Raw genomic sequence first — 11579 nt, 5'->3', positions numbered from 1 at the left:
TATTTATGTCAGCAAAATAATCTAACTCTAAAACATCAAATATATATACTACAAAAGCATATTTTATAATTTCTTTATGATAGTAGGCTTGTTTTCTAGATGTTGATATACTTACTTTCTCCGTTCACTATTATAAAATGTTTGGATATTTCAATATAGACTACACATGAACTGAAATAAATAAACGAATACACTAAAATGTGTCAACATACATCTGATTTAGCAAAAAGTTGATAGAACAATTTTTAATCGTATGTACTCCCTCGTCCCATAATATAAGAGCGTTTTTGACACTAATGTATTATGAGACGGAGGGAGTATAAACATAACCTAATTAATTTAGTTTATTTAGGATAAAGCTGGATTTTTAAATAATTTCGAAAGTGATAGGATAGCGAGGCTGAGGCCCCGCGCCCCCGCCAGGAAAGCAGCCGCCCGTGCCCCCACCTCCATCTTCTCTCAGTCCATCTTTCCCCTTCCCTCCATAAATCCCAACACCTCCTCTAATGGAGGCGCTCGCTACCGCACCCGCGCCGTCACGTCCAGGCCTCCCACCCCCGACCCGCCGCTCTCATCTCCGCCGCCCCAAAGCCCTAGCCACCTCCAAGCTCCCTCGCCGCGTCATCGCCGCCCTTCACATGGACGGCGCCCGCGCCGCACCTCTTCGCTGCACTCCCGCCGAGACGGTGAGTCGCCAACTTGCTCCCGCGACCCCCCGTGGAAGGCGGAGTTCGTAACGGTTTGTTTGTGTGGATGCTGCAGGATGCGGTGGCGACGGCCTCGGACCAGACTGAGACAGCGGCGGCGGCGGTCGAAGCCACCGAGCAGGGCAACAACGGGGCCCCAGCGGCGGACGCCCCCGCCGCCAGCATCGAGGGGCTCGACGGGATAAAGATCCGGAGGCGCCCGGTGACGGGCCCGTCCGTGCACCACGTGGGCCCCTTCCAGTTCCGCCTCGAGAACGAGGGCAACACGCCGCGCAACATCCTCGAGAAGATTGTCTGGAACAAGGACGTTGAGATTTGGCAGGTATGATCATGTTCTGGACTTCCGGAGCATTGTGGAGCCCTGCGCAAAGTGATGTTTCATTCATGTGATGCCAAATTCGTGCCCTGGCTGATTTTGTGTTCGCCAGATGAAGGAGAAAATGCCCCTGTACAGGCTGAAAGGGCCGCTGGACAATGCACCTCCGGCCAGGGACTTTGTTGCTGCGCTGAAAGCGTCGTATGATCGGACTGCTCTGCCCGCTCTGATTGCGGAGGTTAAGAAGGCTTCGCCAAGCCGGGGGGTTCTCAGGGAGAATTTCGACCCGGTGAGTGTGTGGGTTGACTAGTGATGCTAAAATTAGGTGCAAGCAGCCTGTACAGTCTCTTGGCCATTTATATTATCGCCTTTTCGGAGTTCACCTGCTCACTGAATGTGATTTATATTTGATGTGTAAACTACCATTTCGACAATACTATCTTGTATATGAACTTATTTTAGTTAAACTTGTTATGTTGTTTCAAAACTGGTTATTGACAGTGAGGCATTGATACGAATGGGTCATACAACTGTAGGCAGAGATATCAAACTGTGCTTGCCCTTTTATTTATGTCACTACTTACTATTCACTTGAATTGCCTGTTCCCAGTTAGTGGGACTTCCATTGTTGACATTCACTAGCACAAATATACACTGTTTTTTCTTTTCTCGAAGGAGACCGAGCTGTTGATCTTCATTTGTAACACCAACTAAGAAGTGCAGATGCACCTAATAAACTAACTAATGTTTGTTGGGACATAAACAGGTCGAGATCGCTCAAGCATACGAGAAAAATGGAGCAGCATGCTTGAGTGTTCTTACAGATTCAAAATTCTTTCAGGTTAGTAGTTTCTTATCTAGGAGATTTGGATCCTTATGTTCATATGTTGTGGAGTTATCTATACTGAAGATACTTGGCTTCCTTTGATATGCAACCAGGGAAGTTTTGACTACTTGGAGGCCATACGCAATGCTGGAGTAAAGGTGCTATATATTTGGCCATATGTTATACTACTTGCAGAAGTCAATGATTTCATATGTGGTAGTTCAAATGCATGAATGGCTCATGATCTGATCTTCTGAACGCAGTGTCCTCTGCTGTGCAAAGAGTTCATCATTGATGCTTGGCAGCTTTACTATGCACGGTCTAAGGGAGCAGATGCTGTTCTTCTGATTGCTGCCATCTTACCTGATCGCGATATCAGTTATATGCTGAAAATATGCAAAATACTCGGGATGGCAGCTTTAGTTGAGGTCTGTGAATTATTTTTGCAACATATTTTGTATGTTGAAGGCTTTTGACTCTCCTCGCTTGCTGCGCTGGAGTAATTCTACTTGCTGCTGCAGAATAAATCAAATGCACCTTCAGCATTCGAAGTCTGATGGAATTAACATGTTAATTGTGTTGTTGAAGGTGCATGATGAAAGGGAAATCGACCGTGTTATAGGGATAGATGGCATTCAGCTTATTGGCATCAATAACCGTAATCTTGGTATGACATTGTTCTTTTGGTTTAGTTATAAGTTTCGTTGGCACATATTATAACAATCTGGGGGTGTTTGTTGCGAGCAAAATCTGTCCAGTACAAAAACAAAAATGACACCATGTTACTCAGCAAGTAATGTACACATGCATGACAATCTTTGAACGGTTTGAAGAAACCATATTTGAACATCCCTATCTATGTCACATATGTTCTTTACAAGTCATTGCAGTTATTTTATCACCTGGATGCTTGCTGCTTCATACAAACCAATGGATTATTTATTTCTATTTGCCATCATAAATCATATACTATGGAGCTTCTGTTACATGGTATATATTTTTTGAATTTCCAAGGAGTTGCCACGTGTGCAGACAACACATGCACAAGCGTGCCCGTGGGAAGGATCAAGGATGTGCTCCCTTTTGGTGGTTAATTATGTATAATCCAGATTATTTGATTCTTAAAATGTAAGCTAGAGGTACACTTTAGATCTTGATATCCAACCTTAAGGACGTAAAACATGGTAATGCGTTCATTATTGAAAGTAGATGATTAAAGATGTTAATCTTGTGGTGCTTCATATTATGTTCTAGGATCCATAATTCACAGGACACATAATTATTGCAGAAACTTTCGAAGTTGACATTTCAAACACGAAAAATCTTCTGGAGGGTGAACGGGGACAACTTATAGCCCAGAAGGACATAATTGTAAGTAACCCCATGTCTCTTGCTACCAATTTTGTGCACTTCACGGTTCCCTATTGCTCATGCAGCTGTAATATAAAATTGTTTTTGGACTTTGGACAGTCAGACTGTTGCAGTATTTGATAACGAAGCACTATCCAAATATTCTACACTGTAATCTGGCAAGACAAATATTTTAGTATTTTATATTTTGTAAATTTTGTCATCTGCTACTTGCATTAGTCATTTTTTTCAGTTTAAATTATCGGCATCTCTTGTAACCCCATTACTGGCATTTAGGTTGTACTATGCCGTGAATCAGGCATATGTATCTTTTATTAATGATGTAACTGTCCATGAATTTTAACTCGATAACTGAAGGGAGACCACTGGTAATAATACTCTTATCAGCCCATATAAGGCAGGGTAGCTCTTGGTACACTGTAACATAAATTAGTTATGTGCAGTTAAGGCTCATCTATCAAAACAGTCTCTTTATCAGACGATGAGAAAATTATCGTTGAACTGTAGTTCATCTATGCTATGCTCTATTATCATTGCTCATATTGCTATCCAGAAGTTCTCAGTACAAAATTCCTCTGTGTTGGATTACGTACTGATAGAATCTCTAAGATCACCTAGGCTAGATTAGTTCGGTAGCTAGCTCTATTCATTGATCTGTCTATGCATTCGATAGAGAGAAACAGAAAGAGATGGGGAGGAAGAGGAGTACCTTCTCCTTGGCTCGATGAGCCTGACGAGGTGGCCATGGTGGAGGGCGCCCGCGGCGACGGTGAGTGGGCAGTGGCGGCGGTGCTTCCCGTCACTACTGCGCAGACCTAGATCGGTAGGTGTGTCGGTGGGGTGTATGGCTTGCGACGAACCTCGTGTTGCGTGCCGCCGGCCCCCACCTCTTTATATTGTGCAGGTGATAGGGGCCCGTCAACCATAGTGGGTTGGGCGCCCTCGATTAGGGCGCGGATCTAAGGGCATGTTGGGCCCACTCGGGAGGAGATCATCCTAACATTCTCCCCCTTGATCTCAGCTTTACTTTTAACCATATACTTTTTACTTTACTCGTTTCATCACAGATCGATACATATAACATGTTTCATCGTCACAGCTCAATTGCCGATAGAATCAGACAACTACAACATACCTCTGTTTTGAAACAAATTTTGTTCCTTTTGGGCCTCTCATGATTCAGGAATCATAGGCTTTCCCTTAAACCCATGCCGGCTAAGTGTTCCTTGAACACAATGGGTGGTAAGCCTTTCGTAAGCGGATCCGCAAGCATGTCCTTTGTCTTTATATGCTCGAGACTTATAGTGTGGTCCCGGATTTTATCTTTCACAACATGATACTTTATCTCTATTGTTTTGGCAGCATTACTCGACTTGTTGTTGTGAGCATAGAATACTGCGGGCCGGTTGTCACAGTACATCTTTAGTGGTTTGTCAATACAATCTACCACTTTCAAGTCGGGTATAAATTTCTTTAACCACATCGCCTGCCCCGTGGCCTCAAAACATGCTATAAATTCTGCATACATCGTGGACGATGCAACTATTGACTGTTTGGAGCTTCTCCACGAAATAGCCCCTCCAGCGAGAGTGAACACGTATCCTGACGTGGATTTTCTATCATCTTTGTCTCCCGCAAAATCTGCGTCTGAATACCCTCTTATCTCTAGGGAATCAGATCTCCTGTATGTTAGCATGAGGTCCTTCGTGTCTTGCGCATAACGCAATGCTTTCTTTACTATCTTCCAGTGCTCTGTGCCTCGATTCTCTTGATATCTACCGAGTACCCCGGTGATAAAAGCTAAGTCAGGGCGAGTGTGCACTTGTGCATACTGTAAACTTCCAACAGCCGAAGCATATGGTACTGCTTTCATTTGATCGTTCTCGTACTGGTTATTGGGACATTGGAATTTCCCAAAACTGTCGCCCTTGACTATAGGAGCAGGTGTGGCTTTACTAGCATGCATGTTATACTTTTTAAGAACCTTTTCTAAATATGCCTTCTGCGATAGTCCTAAAACTCCATTTTTCCTATCTCGGTGAATTTCTATGCCCAAAACATATGATGCTTCACCAAGATCTATTATATCAAACTTTGAGGACAAGAACTTCTTTGTTTTTTGTAGCAGACTAACATCATTGCTAGCAAGCAAAATATCATCCACATACAAGATTAGGAAAATATATTTCCCATTTTTAAACTTTGCATAAACGCAGTTATCCTCAACATTCTCTTTAGAAAATAGAAAAGTAAAAGAAATGCTTCTGAAAAGCAGTTCATGGATTTTTTATTCATGTTTTCCGCTGCAAAATAAATAAAAGTGCTTTTTAAAAGGTAAATGGAATTAAAGTGATTATTGAAACAATTATGATCCTGTTATTTTTATGACCAACGTTGTTAATAACATAATCATGATTTATTGTTGTTATATGTGCATTTATTTCTATTTTCTGCCCAATGGTGATATAGTTTAAATTGCACGAATAGTTGTATGTTTTAATTTTGACCAACATTGAATTAATGCATGCGATTGTTGTTATGATCTCACTTCATTGTGGTTTTAAAGAGGGTACTACTTGATGAGCTGCATCAAGGATGTTCCAACCCTCAGAGGTGACAACTACACTGAATAGAGAAAGAAGGTCGACTTGGTTTTTGTTTGTGCTGAGGTGGACTGGGTTGTGGACACTCCACAACCGGTCAAACCAACAGGCCAGTCAGAGGTGCAAAAGATGATATGCTGCTTGGGAGAAAAAGAAGAGGGATCATGCTCCAGTGGAGATGTCATATACCCTCGAAAACCAAAAATGGCTCCGCCAATAAAAAATGCATGGCTTTCATAAAGAACACAATTGAGAATGCTATTGTGGGCTCAATTGCAGAGTGTACTTTTGTAGGGGAGTTTCTTGAAAATATAAAGAGCCAGTTCACTGGTTCTTCAAAGATATATGCTAGCAGCTAGTGACCGAAAATTACACAGGCAGTGGACATGGCATAAGAGAGCACATCCTCAGGATTCTGTCACCAGCTGCTTTAGCAACCGGGTAGCATATATCTTTGAAGAACCAGTGAACTGGCTCTTTATCTTTTCAAGAAACTCCCTTACGGAAGTACACTCTGCAATTGAGCCTACAATTGTGTTCTTTATGAAAGCCATGCACTTTTTATTGGCGGTGAGCCACTTTTGGTTTTTGAGGGTATATGACATCTCCACTGGAGCATGATCCCTTTTCTTTTTTCTCCCAAGCAGCATCATCATCTTTTGCACCTCTGACTGGCTCTGTTGGTTTGACTGGCTGTGGAGTGTCCACAACCCAGTCCACCTCAGCACAAACAAAAGCCAAGTCGACCTTCTTTCTTCATTCAGTGTGGTTGTCATCTCTGATGGTTGGAACATCCTTGATGCAGCTCATCAAGTAGTACCCTCCTGAAAACCACAATGAAGTGAGATCATAACAACAATTGCATGCATTAATCCAATGTTGGTCAAAATTAAAACATACAACTGTTTGTGCAATTTAAACTATATCACCGTTGGGCAGAAAATAGAAATAAATGCACATATAACAACAATAAATCATGATTATGTTATTACCAACGTTGGTCATAAAAATAACAGGATCATAATTGTTTCAATAATCACTTTAATTCCATTTACCTTTAAAAAAAACACTTTTATTTATTTTACAACGGAAAACATGAATAAAAAATCCATGAACTTTATGCTTTTCAGAAGCATTTCTTTTACTTTTTTATTTTCTAAACAAACATTTCGTTTGATCAGTTTGAATAGAAAAGAATTTTTTTAAGAAATTTGCCCAAAAACTGGACAAAAAAAAACAAATGAAACCTGCTTCTGAAAAGATGACAGACAAATAATAATAAAAAACGGCAGCACAGCCGGCCTCGGCTGCGCCTCTTTCGGCCCAGAGGCCCGCAACGAGTGCGCGTGGTTTGCATCGTGGCCGTCCATTTGATCGGACGGTCCACCTCACTTTTCGCTTGAAAACCGGGAGAGAGAGCCCCCCGACCGAAAACCCTAGCCCCATTTTCTTTCTCTCCTCGTCTCTGCCCCGCAGACGGCGTAACGCCCGGCCGCCGGCGACGGCGTCGAAGTCCACCGCGCCGCGCGAGCCCACTTCCCCTTCTTCCTCCATCCTCACCCTCCACTATGGCAGAGAGAGAGAGACGCGGCTGCGCCCCCTCTGCTCCCTTATTCAACAACGTTCTATTGGATGGAGTGGCGGCGCCCCTGTTGACCCCTTGCCGGCGTGTGCGAGCTTACGAAGGAGAGCGCGCCGCTGTCAAGCGGCACAGCGGCGGTGCCCTTTGCCCCTGCGGGGGCTTTTTTTTTGTGATCCAATCGATCCGAACACGGTAAAAGGGAAAAGGTTGATCTTCTTTTACAGTAATTGATCTAGGAAGTGTAGATCTCATTTGCTTTTATTTCTACCGAAAAATCTACACCTAGCAGGCTCTGAAACCATTGATAGTAAGATCTGACCATGGGGTGGAGTACTATGGTCGGCACACTCCATATGGCCAAGTCCCTGGACCTTTTGCAAGGTTCTTACAGGAGACTGGCATAGTGGCCCAGTATTCAATGCCGGGCAAGCCTCAGCAAAATGGAGTAGCTGAAAGGCGTAACCGTACACTTATGGATATGGTGCGCAGCATGATGAGTTACTCCACCTTGCCATTTGTATAATGGATGGAGGCGCTTAAAACCGCCATTCACATTCTCAATAGAGTACCAAGCAAGTCGGTGCCCAAAATACCGTACGAGTTGTGAACAGGAAGAGTGCCCTCCCTACAACACTTAAGGGTGTGGGGGAGCCCAGCTGAGGCCAAAGTGTTTAATCCAAATATTGCAAAGTTAGATCCCAAAACAGTTAGTTGCCACTTCATTGGCTATCTTGATAGATCAAAAGGTTTTCGTTTCTACTATCCAGAGAGATACACAAAGTTTGTAGAAACAAGACATGCAATCTTCTTAGAGGACAAAATGATGAGGGGGAGCATGGTAGCTTGGAAAATTGATCTTGAGGAGAAGAGGGTGCATGCACCTAATCCGATGATTCAGGAGCCATTTTTCTCACTACCTGTTGTACCTGAGGTTGCGGTGCAAGCACCTGTTGTAACTATACCCATGACAACTATGGGAGAAGATCTGGAACCTGCCCGTCAGAAGCCGATTGAACCCGTTGTTGAGCATGAGGGGCAGCAGCCACTTTTAGAAGGTGTGCTGGAAGTTGAGGCACAGAATGAGCCTAGGAGTGAGGCCCTTAGAAGGTCTACAAGACCCAAAAAGTCAGCTATTTCTACTGATTATAAAGTTTATAAAATTGTTTTTGGACTTTGGACAGTCAGACTGTTGCAGTATTTGATAACGAAGCACTATCCAAATATTCTACACTGTAATCTGGCAAGACAAATATTTTAGTATTTTATATTTTGTAAATTTTGTCATCTGCTACTTGCATTAGTCTTTTTTTCAGTTTAAATTATCAACATCTCTTGTAACCCCATTACTGGCATTTAGGTTGTACTATGCCGTGAATCAGGCATATGTATCTTTTATTAATGGTGTAACTGTCCATGAATTTTAACTCGATAACTGAAGGGAGACCACTGGTAATAATACTCTTATCAGCCCATATAAGGCAGGTTAGCTCTTGGTACACTGTAACATAAATTAGTTATGTGCAGTTAAGGCCTCTATCAAAACAGTCTCTTTATCAGACGATGAGAAAATTATCGTTGAATTGTAGTTCATCTATGCTATGCTCTATTGTCACTGCTCATATTGCTATCCAGAAGTTCTCAGTACAAAATTCCTCCGTGTTGGATTACGTACATGACTCCTTGGCATACAGTATTCATGTTTACTTTTGACCTGTTTCAGGTCGTAGGCGAATCTGGACTGTTCACGCCTGACCATGTTTCGTTCGTTCAGGATGCCGGGGTCAAAGCGGTAAGTGAGCCATGAGACACGTTTAAATGAACACTACAGTGATTCCAAAGTCTAGTTATTCTTGCTTTTTGTTACCCTGACTTGACGCCTTGCTGCAGATTCTTGTCGGGGAGTCCCTCATCAAACAGGAGGACCCTGGGAAAGCAATCGCCGGGCTTTTTGGCAAAGATATCTCACCTGTGAGCAGTGCTGTGTAAATAGGATAAAGGGTAAGGAATTATGAAATGCTGGGCCTCTCATATTTTGTATAGATGAACAGAGCGACATGCGCTTTTGGAGAGTTTTTGTCAGCAATTTTGTTTATCTGGCCAGTATAGGTGTTCTTCCCTTGCTGCCATTTCCTGTAAGTTGTAACCGGCCTCTTTGTTCAAAGGATGCAATGCGAAGAGAGATGATCGAATAAGCTGGGTGTAGTTGTTAGCAGTTTGAGTTTACTTGCCTTATATTTCAGCTCTCTTCGCTGCTGTATCTAAGTTCGTACTCCCCCCGTCTCATAATATAATATAAGATCGTTTTGCAAGCTGGGACAGAGGGAATCTTGACCATGCTGACAAGTGACAGACTCTGAGGCTGGTGATACTGCAATAAAGCTACTCCCAGGTATGGTTTGGTCTCAGAGTTTCAGTACTGGGGAGCACAAAAAAATTACTCAATGCATTTTGGGGGGAGGATAGTGTCAAAAATGGTCTTACAGTTTGGGACGGAGGAAATAGGACCTAAACCGCACACACAGGCTACCATTGTACAGATCGGATGATAGACCGCTGCAAAACATCCGCATCCTATATGTACTACTCCTCCGTCCGGAAATATTTGTCATCAAAATGGATAAAAAGGGATGTATCTAGATGTATTTTAGTTCTAGATACATTTTTTTTATTCATTTTGATTACAAGTATTTTTGGACGGAGGGAGTACCAGATTCTCTGATGTGTTCTTATTAGTCTAGCTGCTTAAACGACCCCAAGGTATATCGCGTTCCACTTCCACGGCACATGCAATTTACCTTGTAAGATTGGTTTGCAGTATTTTCAGGGAAGCTGATAACACCATCACTTTACAAAAGATTATGATAATCCTATTTGTTTTGTTTTTTTACATCTATTTATAGAACGACTTTATAATATATATCTGGCAAAAAACTTAATAATATATCAAAAAATAAAATTCAGCAAAGTGTGGTCTTATGGTAGCAAACTAAGGCCCTGTTGTTTGGAACAAATTTTTTTATAGGAGTGGAATCTGCAAGGATTTTTTTTCCTATGGGGTCATTTAGATTTATATAGGAATCCTTCATTTCCACTTTTTGAAAGGTTCTAAGTATTTTCTCAAACCTTACGTTTCCACTTCCTTTAAAAATACAACGCAACATGTATCTTTCTCTCTCTTCAAGAGATGTCTCTTGCAAAATTCATGTGAGGCATCCAAACAGCTATAATTTACGTGTTTTAGATTCCTATATAATTTCAGAAGACATGACATCTGGATCTTATTTTTCTTCTTCTTATTATTATGTTTTTCCTACCATGCATTCCGAACAAACTCAAGGATACAATGCAAGGTGCTTTGTGGTGTGTGTGTGTGTGGGGGGGGGGGGGGGGTGCTTAGACCTTGTACGATGCAAGTTGCTTAGAGAGAAAAAAAATAAAGTTTTTCGTAAGCTTCAATGCTTATCTCTACAAAATGAATGTCTAGGTAAGCATCAATCCTCTACAAATACAAATAAGTCGTGGTAGACACTTAATTAGACATCCCTTCTGTAGAGATAAGCACTGGTGTTTAAGAAAAACTCGTTTTGTTACTATAAGCACCTTACATTGCACAAGGCCTTAGAGAAATAAATTGTTTTTTTAAGCACCGGTGCTTATTTGTAGAAGGTAGGCTATCATTTCTCTTACATGGATAAGCACTGATGTTTTTAAAAAACTTGGTTTATGTTACTAAGTATCTCTCTAGGCACCCCTCAATGGTGCTTAAGAAAATTTTGGTTTATTTTACCGAGAGCATGGTTAATAGTATTGGCTGTATGATATTGTCATGTCATCTATAGTCAAGTTTATAGTTGGCAAGTATAATAGTTAGATATAAAATATATACTATAGTTTATTAATACATGGACCGACTCACTCTCTCATAAAATCTTTAGATGTATTACGTGCTTTGTAGCCCGCTTCTCTTCTCTTTTCAAGCAAAATATGTTATCTAAAGACTTACAATCCGTTTATGCCACCTTATTATACTTGCTCTAAGCATCTCTTTAGTCATCATGCCTCTTACTATGCAAATTAGAAATTGGAGGGAACATCCCATTTTTTTAGTCCATGTAAAAGTTCCTTTTCTTTAGGAGTTACAGGTATAGCTGGCCATCCATCGGGCTTCAGGCCG

General features: G+C 41.8%; 1 protein-coding gene across 1 annotated transcript; it reads left to right on the top strand.

Moving 5' to 3' along the window:
- Positions 1-413: 413 nt before the first annotated feature.
- Positions 414-9716, top strand: LOC123053586 (indole-3-glycerol phosphate synthase, chloroplastic). Its single transcript, XM_044477059.1, has 10 exons — positions 414-686; positions 763-1029; positions 1136-1312; positions 1790-1864; positions 1963-2007; positions 2113-2277; positions 2438-2516; positions 3138-3220; positions 9126-9194; positions 9293-9716. Exons 1-10 carry the CDS (start codon positions 507-509, stop codon positions 9389-9391), a joined length of 1239 nt encoding a protein of 412 aa, XP_044332994.1. The 5' UTR covers positions 414-506; the 3' UTR covers positions 9392-9716.
- The last annotated feature ends 1863 nt before the right edge of the window (positions 9717-11579 follow it).

The sequence above is a fragment of the Triticum aestivum genome, chromosome 2D (assembly GCF_018294505.1).
Source record: "Triticum aestivum cultivar Chinese Spring chromosome 2D, IWGSC CS RefSeq v2.1, whole genome shotgun sequence".
NCBI lineage: Eukaryota > Viridiplantae > Streptophyta > Magnoliopsida > Poales > Poaceae > Triticum > Triticum aestivum.
The sequence above is the reverse complement of the archived record's forward strand: the minus strand, read 5'-3'. Positions and strand labels throughout refer to the sequence as shown.

Bases quoted from the DNA above. Each gene is read 5' to 3' on its own strand.
- LOC123053586 (XM_044477059.1), top strand. From the start codon at position 507: ATGGAGGCGCTCGCTACCGCACCCGCGCCGTCACGTCCAGGCCTCCCA. The intron at 1,865-1,962 runs GTTAGTAGTTTC...ATATGCAACCAG, and splicing joins CAGATTCAAAATTCTTTCAG to GGAAGTTTTGACTACTTGGA. The intron at 2,008-2,112 runs GTGCTATATATT...TTCTGAACGCAG, and splicing joins TACGCAATGCTGGAGTAAAG to TGTCCTCTGCTGTGCAAAGA.